The sequence below is a fragment of the Oncorhynchus nerka genome, linkage group LG26 (assembly GCF_034236695.1).
Source record: "Oncorhynchus nerka isolate Pitt River linkage group LG26, Oner_Uvic_2.0, whole genome shotgun sequence".
In the NCBI taxonomy this organism is placed as follows: domain Eukaryota; kingdom Metazoa; phylum Chordata; class Actinopteri; order Salmoniformes; family Salmonidae; genus Oncorhynchus; species Oncorhynchus nerka.
In genome coordinates, this window is record NC_088421.1 from 33,622,476 (window position 1) to 33,637,609 (window position 15,134).

The window sequence follows — 15,134 nt, forward strand, 5'->3', positions numbered from 1 at the left end:
CGCTCCTCTGTAGGTACTGGTCCTCCATAGGACCCGCTCCTCTGTAGGTACTGGTCCTCCATAGGACCCGCTCCTCTGTAGGTACTGGTCCTCCATAGGACCCGCTCCTCTGTAGGTACTGGTCCTCCATAGGACCCGCTCCTCTGTAGGTACTGGTCCTCCATAGGACCCGCTCCTCTGTAGGTACTGGTCCTCCATAGGACCCGCTCCTCTGTAGGTACTGGTCCTCCATAGGACCCGCTCCTCTGTAGGTACTGGTCCTCCACCCGCTCCTCTGTAGGTACTGGTCCTCCATAGGACCCGCTCCTCTGTAGGTACTGGTCCTCCATAGGACCCGCTCCTCTGTAGGTACTGGTCCTCCATAGGACCCGCTCCTCTGTAGGTACTGGTCCTCCATAGGACCCGCTCCTCTGTAGGTACTGGTCCTCCATAGGACCCGCTCCTCTGTGGTCCTCCATAGGTACTGGTCCTCCATAGGACCCACTCCTCTGTAGGTACTGGTCCTCCACATGACCCGCTCCTCTGTAGGTACTGGTCCTCCATAGGACCCTCTCCTCTGTAGGTACTGGTCCTCCATAGGACCCGCTCCTCTGTAGGTACTGGTCCTCCATAGGACCCGCTCCTCTGTAGGTACTGGTCCTCCATAGGACCCGCTCCTCTGTAGGTACTGGTCCTCCATAGGACCCGCTCCTCTGTAGGTACTGGTCCTCCATAGGACCCGCTCCTCTGTAGGTACTGGTCCTCCATAGGACCCTCTCCTCTGTAGGTACTGGTCCTCCACATGACCCAGGACTCTGTAGGTACTGGTCCTCCACATGACCCGCTCCTCTGTAGGTACTGGTCCTCCATAGGACCCGCTCCTCTGTAGGTACTGGTCCTCCATAGGACCCGCTCCTCTGTAGGTACTGGTCCTCCATAGGACCCGCTCCTCTGTAGGTACTGGTCCTCCATAGGACCCGTTCCTCTTTAGGTACTGGTCCTCCATAGGACACGCTCCTCTGTAGGTACTGGTCCTCCATAGGACCCGCTCCTCTGTAGGTACTGGTCTTCCATAGGACCCTCTCCTCTGTAGGTACTGGTCCTCCATAGGACCCGCTCCTCTGTAGGTACTGGTCCTCCACAGGACCCTCTCCTCTGTAGGTACTGGTCTTCCATAGGACCCTCTCCTCTGTAGGTACTGGTCCTCCACAGGACCCGCTCCTCTGTAGGTACTGGTCCTCCATAGGACCCGCTCATCTGTAGGTACTGGTCCTCCATAGGACCCGCTCCTCTGTAGGTACTGGTCCTCCATAGGACCCGCTCCTCTGTAGGTACTGGTCCTCCATTGGACCCGTTCCTCTGTAGGTACTGGTCCTCCATAGGACCCGCTCCTCTGTAGGTACTGGTCCTCCATAGGACCCGCTCCTCTGTAGGTACTGGTCCTCCATAGGACCCGCTCCTCTGTAGGTACTGGTCCTCCATAGGACCCGCTCCTCTGTAGGTACTGGTCCTCCATGGGACCCGCTCCTCTGTAGGTACTGGTCCTCCATGGGACCCGCTCCTCTGTAGGTACTGGTCCTCCATAGGACCCGCTCCTCTGTAGGTACTGGTCCTCCATAGGACCCTCTCCTCTGTAGGTACTGGTCCTCCATAGGACCCGCTCCTCTGTAGGTACTGGTCCTCCATAGGACCCGCTCCTCTGTAGGTACTGGTCCTCCATAGGACCCGCTCCTCTGTAGGTACTGGTCCTCCATAGGACCCGCTCCTCTGTAGGTACTGGTCCTCCATAGGACCCGCTCCTCTGTAGGTACTGGTCTTCCATAGGACCCTATCCTCTGTAGGTACTGGTCCTCCATAGGACCCGCTCCTCTGTAGGTACTGGTCCTCCACAGGACCCGCTCCTCTGTAGGTACTGGTCCTCCACATGACCCGCTCCTCTGTAGGTACTGGTCCTCCATAGGACCCTCTCCTCTGTAGGTACTGGTCCTCCATAGGACCCTCTCCTCTGTAGGTACTGGTCCTCCATAGGACCCGCTCCTCCGTAGGTACTGGTCCTCCACATGACCCGCTCCTCTGTAGGTACTGGTCCTCCATAGGACCCGCTCCTCTGTAGGTACTGGTCCTCCACATGACCCGCTCCTCTGTAGGTACTGGTCCTCCATAGGACCCGCTCTCTGTAGGTACTGGTCCTCCACATGACCCGCTCCTCCGTAGTTACTGGTCCTCCACATGACCCGCTCCTCCGTAGTTACTGGTCCTCCACATGACCCGCTCCTCCGTAGTTACTGGTCCTCCACATGACCCGCTCCTCCGTAGTTACTGGTCCTCCACATGACCCTCTCCTCTGTAGGTACTGGTCCTCCACATGACCCGCTCCTCTGTAGGTACTGGTCCTCCACATGACCTGCTCCTCTGTAGGTACTGGTCCTCCATAGGACCCGCTCCTCCGTAGTTACTGGTCCTCCACATGACCCGCTCCTCTGTAGGTACTGGTCCTCCACATGACCTGCTCCTCTGTAGGTACTGGTCCTCCATAGGACCCGCTCCTCCGTAGTTACTGGTCCTCCACATGACCCGCTCCTCCGTAGTTACTGGTCCTCCACATGACCCGCTCCTCCGTAGTTACTGGTCCTCCACATGACCCGCTCCTCCGTAGTTACTGGTCCTCCACATGACCCGCTCCTCTGTAGTTACTGGTCCTCCACATGACCCGCTCCTCCGTAGTTACTGGTCCTCCACATGACCCGCTCCTCCGTAGTTACTGGTCCTCCACATGACCCGCTCCTCCGTAGTTACTGGTCCTCCACATGACCCGCTCCTCCGTAGTTACTGGTCCTCCACATGACCCGCTCCTCCGTAGTTACTGGTCCTCCACATGACCCACTCCTCTGTAGGTACTGGTCCTCCACATGACCCGCTCCTCCGTAGTTACTGGTCCTCCACATGACCCACTCCTCTGTAGGTACTGGTCCTCCACATGACCCGCTCCTCCGTAGTTACTGGTCCTCCACATGACCCGCTCCTCCGTAGTTACTGGTCCTCCACATGACCCACTCCTCTGTAGGTACTGGTCCTCCACATGACCCGCTCCTCCGTAGTTACTGGTCCTCCACATGACCCACTCCTCTGTAGGTACTGGTCTGCAATAGGACCCGCTCCTCCGTAGATACTGGTCTTACATTGCCAAACATATAGCACCCACCTTGGGTGATGCCACGGCTGGTGAAAAGCGCACGAAAGCCACCACATCTTGGCAGCAGTTAAACTTTTACTGCAGTGGGCTAAATCATGGCCACACAGTGTTTCTTGGTAGTCTTAAATAAATCTACTTTGAAACAAAAGTAAAAACCTCACACACATGGTTATGGACTTAAAAAACGTTTGACACAGAAACATGGGATTTTTAGGCAGATTTTTTGAAGTAATGTTTATTAATGATGAAATGATCCAAACTATTCTGCCATCTCTGGACACAGCATGCTGTACTTGTTGTTATTCTACCATCTCTGGACACAGCATGCTGTACTTGTTGTTATTCTGCCATCTCTGGACACAGCATGCTGTACTTGTTGTTATTCTGCCATCTCTGGACACAGCATGCTGTACTTGTTGTTATTCTTCCATCTCTGGACACAGCATGCTGTACTTGTTGTTATTCTGCCATCTCTGGACACAGCATGCTGTACTTGTTGTTATTCTGCCATCTCTGGACACAGCATGCTGTACTTGTTGTTATTCTGCCATCTCTGGACACAGCATGCTGTACTTGTTGTTATTCTTCCATCTCTGGACACAGCATGCTGTACTTGTTGTTATTCTGCCATCTCTGGACACAGCATGCTGTACTTGTTGTTATTCTGCCATCTCTGGACACAGCATGCTGTACTTGTTGTTATTCTGCCATCTCTGGACACAGCATGCTGTACTTGTTGTTATTCTGCCATCTCTGGACACAGCATGCTGTACTTGTTGTTATTCTGCCATCTCTGGACACATCATGCTGTACTTGTTGTTATTCTTCCATCTCTGGACACATCATGCTGTACTTGTTGTTATTCTTCCATCTCTGGACACAGCATGCTGTACTTGTTGTTATTCTTCCATCTCTGGACACAGCATGCTGTACTTGTTGTTATTCTGCCATCTCTGGACACAGCATGCTGTACTTGTTGTTATTCTTCCATCTCTGGACACAGCATGCTGTACTTGTTGTTATTCTTCCATCTCTGGACACAGCATGCTGTACTTGTTGTTATTCTGCCATCTCTGGACACAGCATGCTGTACTTGTTGTTATTCTGCCATCTCTGGACACAGCATGCTGTACTTGTTGTTATTCTTCCTGACAGATGAAACAATAACGATTTAAATCCAAACAGCCAGCTAGCTAGCTATAAGCCAAAAATATAGACTTTTCATCTTCAACTCTGAGAGTCAAGACCACGAGATGTAAGTGATCAACCCCCAGAGGAGTCAAACCCCCCAAATGGATTTTAATAATGACACAAAAAACACACAAAAATAAAAAATGAATTACAACATTTACAGATCTCTCTGCCTAGAAGACCTCACGGTGCGACGGCAACCACGGAAGTGGTCTTTGAAAAAATAAAATGGCTGCCAGGCTCATTGGTAGTGCTGGAGCATTGGGAGGCTGATTTACAACCCATAGCCACCATGCACCTGCACCCACTTCAATAAATGTTTTCATCTCTTTCCCTCCGCAGCCAAGAACTGCTCCTACTTCAAACACTTCACTAAGGAAGAAGAGGCCAAAGGGTTCGAAGCCAAAACTCAGAAAGGTCAGTTCTCTCTCCTTCGTTACAGGCTTCCGGTGAATGAGCCACAGTGCAACATTTTTTAAAATACATTCGGTCAGATTCACCACTGTGGCGATTTTAAGCAATTTACAACTTGAGTTTTGAGTTGTCAATTGGGTAATACATGAGTACAATTCCCTCAAATATGGTGCATTTCCTTACATATCAGAACTGTTAATCCTTGTTTTCAAGCAATGAGGGGCCTATGCTGTTGAGGGTGAGGCATGGTGAATAGGAATGAGATGTATACTATGTGTCTATGGGACTGCTCATTGGGCTCTCAGCATGACAATAAAACACATTCAGTCAAAACACAGACATGAATGGGACACTCTGTGATTAGCGAACGCTTTCTCTCTCCCTTTCCCTTTCCCTTTCACACACACACACACACACACACACACACACACACACACACACACACACACACACACACACACACACACACACATGCCTGCTATTAGTTATTATCCCCGCGTCAGGGGAAAAACAAGATCTTTCCGCATCTCACATTGCTCTCCTCAAAACAGATGCTATTCTAGGAGACTACTGCAGACCCCTTACAAATATACATTGTTGAGTGCAGAGTATGCTGTAAGCATGAGAACACTCATTAAGACAGACAGGTAGAAAGCTAGCATGGCTAGCCATCAGCAGGATTTACTTGTTGAAGGTGAAGTAACTTTTCAGTTAAGCAGGCAACACTATCATACACAGGAGGAGTACATTACGGGGAAACCAGAGCGCCATATAGAAGTGTGTCACAAAACAAACAATACCTCACAATGATTGGGTGCAAATAACTGAACTAAATAGTGTGTGATAATGACATACAGGTGTGTGAACAGATGATCAGAATTCAGGTGATTGGGATCTGGAGAGTGAGCTGCGTTCAGGGGATCTATGTGTTTGAGAGTGTGAGCTGGAAAGTGGGCTGGAAAATGAGTTGCATTCAGGGGATCTACGTGTTTGAGAGTGTGAGTTGGAAGCAGACGTTACACTTATTGGTTGAAATCAGGATTCTGCACCGCTTTTAACGGAGGAAAGATTGCTCCCGTCCCCTCTCATCCCTGCTTGTGTGAATTTAGTTGAAAACGTCACTTTGCCCTGTGGACCTATTGGCTGTGCCTATGTCCCAAATGTCTCTTTACGGACTCTAGTCAAAAGTAGGGCACTACTGTATATAAGGAATAGGGTGCCATTTGGGACGCTTCCATAAGAATCCCTAGCAGGTCGGTAATCACAGGCAGAGGCAGCCCACCGTAACGTCTGAGGTTATGCATGTAGACACAGATTGTATGTCTCCCTCTGTGTCTCTCCACAGCCAAGCCATGACAAAAGTAGCTACTTGAGTGGAACGATAAGGCTTATTTCACACTCCATGCTCTCCTGCTGCTCAGTCAGGGCGTTACGACGGGAAAGTGAGCCCTGTCTTATCGTAATCTGTCCAATGGGCCTGGAGGATTGGAGGCTGGTTAGAGAGGAGAGTCGGATGAGTCACCTGGAGACAAGGCTTCTTTCTTCATCACTCCTCTCCTAGAAGCAGTGCTAATAGACGGTTTTAGTGTATTGTAGCATGGTTAAACCAGACTGAATGCTGAGCTCAGTGAAACAGTGGGGATCGCACCATTCAGTCTGCTGGTTCAACCAGGCTAACTATATAGTCAGTGATGGTTAACGAAGACACTGTTCAAGAGGGCTCTCTGCTGTATTCTCTTCATGCTGATTAAGGTTAAGTGGAGGGGGGATGGGTTAGTGGGAGTTCCAATGCCTTAGAATGGGAGATGGGTTACAGTAAGAACTGAATGATTTTCTGTTGGAAATCAAGATGGAAAGATTAACAGATTGAGGGCTCCTGATCCTCTGAAATGCTTGACTTGAAGATCCTTCTTTCTAGCATTACAATACACAACATTACAATACAAAACCTCAAAGTTGACTCATTATCACTGTCATACACAATGTTAAACGTAGCAAAACGTTTTGCAACAGAAAAATGGGAATATGTGTTCTTTTTGGACAAGTTGAGGTAGTATCTCCCCATTCCAGAACATTTTCTCTCCACTGAAAAAAATCCAGGTTCTCTCTCTCTCTCTCTCTCTCTCTCTCTCTCAGAGTACAACCTCTCAGCAGCGGCCATTGCTGTGTTCAGCCTGGCCTTTATGACCCTGGGGTCGCTGTGTGTCGTGTGCTCCTTCGGGAAGGGGAGGGACTACCTGCTGAGGCCTGCTGGGATGTTCTTTGCCTTCGCAGGTCAGACACATCTACTTTGACTGAGATATTCACGTCATACATCAGGCATGACTACAAAGAACATTTTACATGTTTCTGTCTGTCCATCCAGGTTCATCAGATATTTGTTCATTTGTTCATTTGTTCGTTAGTTTGTTAATTAGTTTGTCCGTCTCTCCATCTGTCCGTCCGTCTGCCCATCCATCCATCCTCACCTGTACCCCTTCTCCCTCTAGGTCTCTGCATCATCATCTCTGTTGAGGTGATGCGGAACTCCACCAAGCGGATGATTGACAGCGAGGAAACCGTCTGGGAACAGTACTACTACTCCTGGTCGTTTGAATGTGCCTGTACCCCTTCTCCCTCTAGGTCTCTGCATCATCATCTCTGTTGAGGTGGTGCGGAACTCCACCAAGCGGATGATTGACAGCGAGGAGACCGTCTGGGAACAGTACTACTACTCCTGGTCGTTTGAATGTGCCTGTACCCCTTCTCCCTAGGTCTCTGCATCATCATCTCTGTTGAGGTGGTGCGGAACTCCACCAAGCGGATGATTGACAGCGAGGAGACCGTCTGGGAACAGTACTACTACTCCTGGTTGTTTGAATGTGCCTGTACCCCTTCTCCCTCTAGGTCTCTGCATCATCACCTCTGTTGAGGTGGTGCGGAACTCCACCAAGCGCATGATTGACAGCGAGGAGACCGTCTGGGAACAGTACTACTACTCCTGGTCATTTGAATGTGCCTGTACCCCTTCTCCCTCTAGGTCTCTGCATCATCATCTCTGTTGAGGTGGTGCGGAACTCCACCAAGCGGATGATTGACAGCGAGGAGACCGTCTGGGAACAGTACTACTACTCCTGGTCGTTTGAATGTGCCTGTACCCCTTCTCCCTCTAGGTCTCTGCATCATCATCTCTGTTGAGGTGGTGCGGAACTCCACCAAGCGGATGATTGACAGCGAGGAGACCGTCTGGGAACAGTACTACTACTCCTGGTCATTTGAATGTGCCTGTACCCCTTCTCCCTCTAGGTCTCTGCATCATCATCCCTGTTGAGGTGGTGCGGAACTCCACCAAGCGGATGATTGACAGCGAGGAGACCGTCTGGGAACAGTACTACTACTCCTGGTCGTTTGAATGTGCCTGTACCCCTTCTCCCTCTAGGTCTCTGCATCATCATCTCTGTTGAGGTGATGCGGAACTCCACCAAGCGGATGATTTACAGCGAGGAGACCGTCTGGGAACAGTACTACTACTCCTGGTCGTTTGAATGTGCCTGTACCCCTTCTCCCTCTAGGTCTCTGCATCATCATCTCTGTTGAGGTGGTGCGGAACTCCACCAAGCGGATGATTGACAGCGAGGAGACCGTCTGGGAACAGTACTACTACTCCTGGTCGTTTGAATGTGCCTGTACCCCTTCTCCCTCTAGGTCTCTGCATCATCATCTCTGTTGAGGTGATGCGGAACTCCACCAAGCGGATGATTGACAGCGAGGAGACCGTCTGGGAACAGTACTACTACTCCTGGTCGTTTGAATGTGCCTGTACCCCTTCTCCCTCTAGGTCTCTGCATCATCATCTCTGTTGAGGTGATGCGGAACTCCACCAAGCGGATGATTGACAGCGAGGAGACCGTCTGGGAACAGTACTACTACTCCTGGTCGTTTGAATGTGCCTGTACCCCTTCTCCCTCTAGGTCTCTGCATCATCATCTCTGTTGAGGTGATGCGGAACTCCACCAAGCGGATGATTGACAGCGAGGAGACCGTCTGGGAACAGTACTACTACTCCTGGTCGTTTGAATGTGCCTGTACCCCTTCTCCCTCTAGGTCTCTGCATCATCATCTCTGTTGAGGTGGTGCGGAACTCCACCAAGCGGATGATTGACAGCGAGGAGACCGTCTGGGAACAGTACTACTACTCCTGGTCGTTTGAATGTGCCTGCACCTCCTTCGTCCTCCTGGTCTTCAGTGGTCTCAGCCTGTTGATCATCTCCATGCCCCAGATGCCACGCAACCCCTGGGAGACCTGTATGGACGCAGAGCCAGACTCCATGGAGCCCTTAGACTAGTAGTAGATCAGATTAGACCTGCCCAGATCAACCCCTGGGAGACCTGTATGGACGCAGAGCCAGACTCCATGGAGCCCTTAGACTAGTAGTAGATCAGATTAGACCTGCCCAGATCAACCCCTGGGAGACCTGTATGGACGCAGAGCCAGACTCCATGGAGCCCTTAGACTAGTAGTAGATCAGATTAGACCTGCCCAGATCAACCCCTGGGAGACCTGTATGGACGCAGAGCCAGAGTCCATGGAGCCCTTAGACTAGTAGTAGACTCCACTAGAACAGACCAGACTAGTCTAGACCAGGGGAATCTTCAACAAAGGCTGCCAAACCCTACATGTTTTTATAGAATCCAACTGAAGATAAACTAAATTGAGGCTGGTGGTGGGGGCAACAGAGTTAAGGATACAGATGAATGAGAGTGGGGCACCCCGCCTAAGTAATAGTAGAAGGGGAAACACTGCACTACACTGCTTGGTTTTAAGTGTACAGATAAAGATGTAAGGCAGGATCTCTGAGCAGTCCTCGAGGGCCACAGGTTCCTTTCTTTGGTCCTAAACTGATACATTTCTGTCATTGATTGCAGAGAGTGTCCGCTCTCCTGGTTCATATCATCCGTTACTAAGCAACAGACACTGTGGCACTTGAGGACTGCCCTTATATAGGGTGCGTTAGTAAATTCACCATGGCAACTTACTTCGATTTCAGAACACTCTGGTTGGAGGGTGCCAGAGCGCAGAATAATTTATGAATTTACGAACTGCCTAAACTCGGTTGTTATGACAGATTTAAGTAAACATCGGCTAAAAAACGGAATTAAATTGTTGCCAGTAACACAGTTACAGTCACTAACCCTCTTGATGACATGAAAACACTCTCGCACTAATAGCAGCTCTGCAAGGGTGAGTAACATGTTCAGAGTGAAGTGTTCTCTCATTTGTGTCTGAAAGTAGCTAGCAAGCAAGCTAAGCAAGTTTAGCCAGTTGGCTTGGGAGCTTGAAGGCCGACGTAAAGTCAGAATGCTCAGATTAACCCTACACCTCAGCCAGAGTGTCCAGTGTGCACTCTGAACGCTCAGAGATCGAAACACTCTGAATTTACAAACACTCAAAGCACACTCCGAGTGCACTCTGACACTCTAAAGTGAATTTACGAACGCACCTATAATGTACAGTATTAAAATGTGGCTTTTGCTATGAAATGACCACAGAGACAGAAAGAGCTAAAGAACATGGCAACATAGTGAGCTGCTACTACTGTAATTTAATATAGTTTGAGCTGTCTTGTACACTTCTAATATACATTTCCGCTCTAGCAATCTACATTTTTGTAATGAAATAAGTTAATGCTTTAATGAACATTGCATTGTAAATGTTCACCCCTCCAGGCAGCTACAAACAATGTGTATTTATTTAACATGTATCAATGGATGAAACCATATTGAAGCTCCAGTGCAATGCCTGTACACAGATCTACTGTATTAGTTAGGGAGCTACACTGCTGCTTGTTGTTTACAGAGGAAACCTAGAATGTACAGCCTGTATACAGTACTTGTATGTTTTAAACATGGGCCTATGAAGATGATAGATATTATGTTGTTTTTTGTTCAATAGAGGCTTCATCAAACAATCCATTGCAATCTAGCTTGAACACAAAACATTCAAGCCCACCACAGTGATTATTGGACAGATACATTGTCTTCACTGAATGGCAATGTCTCCCATTGTGTACCTCTCCTCATATTGTATTGTATTCTTTCTCTCAATTCAATTCAAGGGCTTTATTGGCATGGGAAACATGTGTTAACATTGCCAAAGCAAGTGAGGTAGACAAAGTGAATATATAAAGTGAAAAACAACAAAAATTAACAGTAAACATTACACATACAGAAGTTTCAAAACAGTAAAGACATTACAAATGTCATATTATATATATACAGTGTTTTAACAATGTACAAATGGTTAAAGGACACAAGATAAAATAAATAAGCTTAAATATGGGTTGTATTTACAATGGTGTTTGTTCTTCACTGGTTGCCCTTTTCTCGTGGCAACAGGTCACAAATATTGCTGCTGTGATGGCACACTGTGGAATTTCACCAAGTAGATATGGGAGTTTTTCAAAATTGGATTTGTTTTCGAATTCTTTGTGGATCTGTGTAATCTGAGGGAAATATGTCTCTCTAATATGGTCATACATTGGGCAGGAGGTTAGGAAGTGCAGCTCAGTTTCCACCTCATTTTGTGGGCAGTGAGCACATAGCCTGTCTTCTCTTGAGAGCCATGTCTGCCTACGGCGGCCTTTCTCAATAGCAAGGCTATGCTCACTGAGTCTGTACATAGTCAAAGCTTTCCTTAATTTTGGGTCAGTCACAGTGGTCAGGTATTCTGCCGCTGTGTACTCTCTGTGTAGGGCCAAATAGCATTCTAGTTTGCTCTGTTTTTTTGTTAATTCTTTCCAATGTGTTAAGTAATTATCTTTTTGTTTTCTCATGATTTGGTTGGGTCTAATTGTGCTGTTGTCCTGGGGCTCTGTTGGGTGTGTTTGTGTTTGTGAACAGAGCCCCAGGACCAGCTTGCTTTAGGGGACTCTTCTCCAGGTTCATCTCTCTGTAGGTGATGGCTTTGTTATGGAAGGATTGTGAATCGCTTCCTTTTAGGTGGTTGTAGAATTTAACGGCTCTTTTCTGGATTTTGATAATTAGTGGGTATCGGCCTAATTCTGCTCTGCATGCATTATTTGGTGTTCTACGTTGTACACGGAGGATATTTTTGCAGAATTCTGCGTGCAGAGTCTCAATTTGGTGTTTGTCCCATTTTGTGAAGTCTTGGTTGGTGAGCGGACCCCAGACCTCACAACCATAAAGGGCAATGGGCTCTATGACTGATTCAAGTATTTTTAGCCAAATCCTAATTGGTATGTTGAAATTTATGTTTCTTTTGATGGCATAGAATGCCCTTCTTGCCTTGTCTCTCAGATCGTTCAGAGCTTTGTGGAAGTTACCTGTGGCGCTGATGTTTAGGCCAAGGTATGTATAGTTTTTTGTGTGCTCTAGGGCAACAGTGTCCAGATGGAATTTGTATTTGTGGTCCTGGTGACTGGACCTTTTTTGGAACACCATTATTTTGGTCTTACTGAGATTTACTGTCAGGGCCCAGGTCTGACAGAATCTGTGCATAAGATCTAGGTGCTGCTGTAGGCCCTCCTTGGTTGGTGACAGAAGCACCAGATCATCAGCAAACAGCAGACATTTGACTTCGGATTCTAGCAGGGGGAGGCCGGGTGCTGCGGACTTTTCTAGTGCCCGCGCCAATTCGTTGATATATATGTTGACTTAAGATGCATCCCTGTCTAACCCCACGATCATGTGTGAAGAAATGTGTGTGTTTTTTGCCAATTTTAACCGCACACTTGTTGTTTGTGTGCTTGTTGTACATGGATTTTATAATGTCGTATGTTTTACCCCCAACACCACTTTCCATCAGTTTGTATAGCAGACCCTCATGCCAGATTGAGTCGAAGGCTTTTTTGAAATCAACAAAGCATGAGAAGACTTTGCCTTTGTTTTGGTTTGTTTGGTTTGTCAATTAGGGTGTGCAGGGTGAATACATGGTCTGTTGTACGGTAATTTGGTAAAAAGCCAATTTGACATTTGCTCAGTACATTGTTTTCATTGAGGAAATGTACGAGTCTGCTGTTAATAATAATGCAGAGGATTTTCCCAAGGTTACTGTTGACACATATTCCACGGTAGTTATTGGGGTCAAATTTGTCTCCACTTTTGTGGATTGGGGTGATCAGTCCTTGGTTCCAAATATTGGGGAAGATGCCAGAGCTAAGTATGATGTTAAAGAGTTTTAGTATAGCCAATTGGAATTTGTTGTCTGTATATTTGATCATTTCATTGAGGATACCATCAACACCACAGGCCTTTTTGGGTTGGAGGGTTTTTATTTTGTCCTGTAACTCATTCAATGTAATTCTCTCTCTCTCTGAGAATGTTTCAAGGGGGTTGTGATAAATTCCTTTCTTTCTATTGAGACAGGACAGTGGTTGCATAATGAATTATCTTCAAAGTATTATAGCCAGCTGAACAAGTTCAATTGTAGTGATTTTCTGTCAACAAGCGACAGGCATGTTCTGTTTTTGGGGAACACTGTTGTATAGGTACTGATTTCAATAGCTACAAAGCAGTAATGTTCTGTGCTGACAGATTCGAGTACATCTAAACACAAACACCCCTTGTTCTCACCCATCTAAGCACCGAACCCATTGTTTTGTGCTAGGTTCTCTGACAGGTACAGTATAATATATCTTTTCTACAAGGCCTAACCATTGCTGTTTTGCTGTGAGCACATAGTCATAGAGTTATTAAAGAGGCAATCTGGAGTTCAAACAACAACAAAGGAACACCCTGCCACTGAGTTGGTAAACAGCTAAGGGATGAGACTCGAGATACAATATGTGACTATTCTCAATGTGTAGACAGAGCTATGGATGCAAGGACTGGCCATCCTTTAGATGAATGATAGATCTATTCTCAATGTGTAGACAGAGCTATGGATGCAAGGACTGGCCATCCTTTAGATGAATGATAGATCTATTCTCAATGTGTAGACAGAGCTATGGATGCAAGGACTGGCCATCCTTTAGATGAATGATAGACAGAGCTCTATTCTCAGATGAATGTGATCTATTCTCAATGACAGAGCTATGGATGCAAGGACTGGCCATCCTTTAGATGAATGATAGATCTATTCTCAATGTGTAGACAGAGCTATGGATGCAAGGACTGGCCATCCTTTAGATGAATGATAGATCTATTCTCAATGTGTAGACAGAGCTATGGATGCAAGGACTGGCCATCCTTTAGATGAATGATAGATCTATTCTCAATGTGTAGACAGAGCTATGGATGCAAGGACTGGCCATCCTTTAGATGAATGATAGATCTATTCTCAATGTGTAGACAGAGCTATGGATGCAAGGACTGGCCATCCTTTAGATGAATGATAGATCTATTCTCAATGTGTAGACAGAGCTATGGATGCAAGGACTGGCCATCCTTTAGATCAATGATAGTTTTAACCATGTTTTGAGGATATACAGTGTAAAAAAAAAGCTTATATTTTGGGTTCTGATGTGGTATGACAGTTGAACCAAGCTAATGAGGCATTTCAATGGGAATTCATCAACATAATAACGGATGTCGCTATCGCAGATTGCCCCTTTAAGCAGAGATATATTTGACATATATAGACCTTTTATTCCCTTCCCTCAGCCAGAAACCCCACAGCTTCATCTCTAACCCACCATGACACGCTTTCACTTCTATTTAATTCAGAAAGCTGTTCTAAATTGAGAGACAAATGTTTCCTAAATGCTCCGTAGACAAGGCGTCTTGGAGGTCATGGCTTCTGTGAGAAGAAGCCATAATGGATGCAGAACACTGATCGACATCCCAAATGGCACCCTATTCCCTATATATAGTGCACTACGTTTGTCCAGAGCCCAGTTGGTGTCATTTGGGAACCAGCACACTGAGCTCACAAATCATTTCTAGCTCTGCTCCCCTCAGAGCCAATGTTCACCGGCAGACAGACAGCTTAAAGTAGTAGGCTGTGTCTCTGTCTGTCTGCAGTGGACCCAGGCAGCAGAACACGCCGCTCTACTTTTAACCCTCTAGCTGCTGTAGCACCCTATTCCCTTCATAGTGCATTCAATTTGACCAGGGTCCATGGCCAAAAGTAGTCCACTATATAGGGAATAGAGTGCAATTTGGTACGCAGCCTCTGTCTGCAGTGAACCCAGGCAGCAGCACGCATGTCTCTGTACCATTACAGAAGGGTTCTTAAAGGGTTCTTTGTTTGTCCCCATAACACTTTTTGGTTCAAGGTAGAACCCTTTGGAGTGAAAGAGGTTTTACTAAGAACCTGTTAGTGGTGAAAATGTTCCACATAGAGCCTTAGTGGAAAGGTATTAGTGGAAGGGTTCCACAACCAAAAATAGTTATTTTCAAAGAGTTCTTCTATGGGGAC

General features: G+C 47.1%; 1 protein-coding gene across 1 annotated transcript in view; it reads left to right on the forward strand.

Moving 5' to 3' along the window:
* cacng1b (calcium channel, voltage-dependent, gamma subunit 1b) overlaps positions 1-11,116 on the forward strand; it is a 92,266-nt gene extending 81,150 nt beyond the window's left edge. The window contains exons 2-4 of the mRNA XM_065011025.1: positions 4,706-4,780; positions 6,914-7,051; positions 8,861-11,116. Of these exons, the coding sequence (XP_064867097.1) occupies positions 4,706-4,780; positions 6,914-7,051; positions 8,861-9,102 (455 nt within the window). The 3' untranslated portion in view covers positions 9,103-11,116. The remainder of the gene's footprint in view (positions 1-4,705; positions 4,781-6,913; positions 7,052-8,860) is intronic.
* Positions 11,117-15,134: the final 4,018 nt, after the last annotated feature.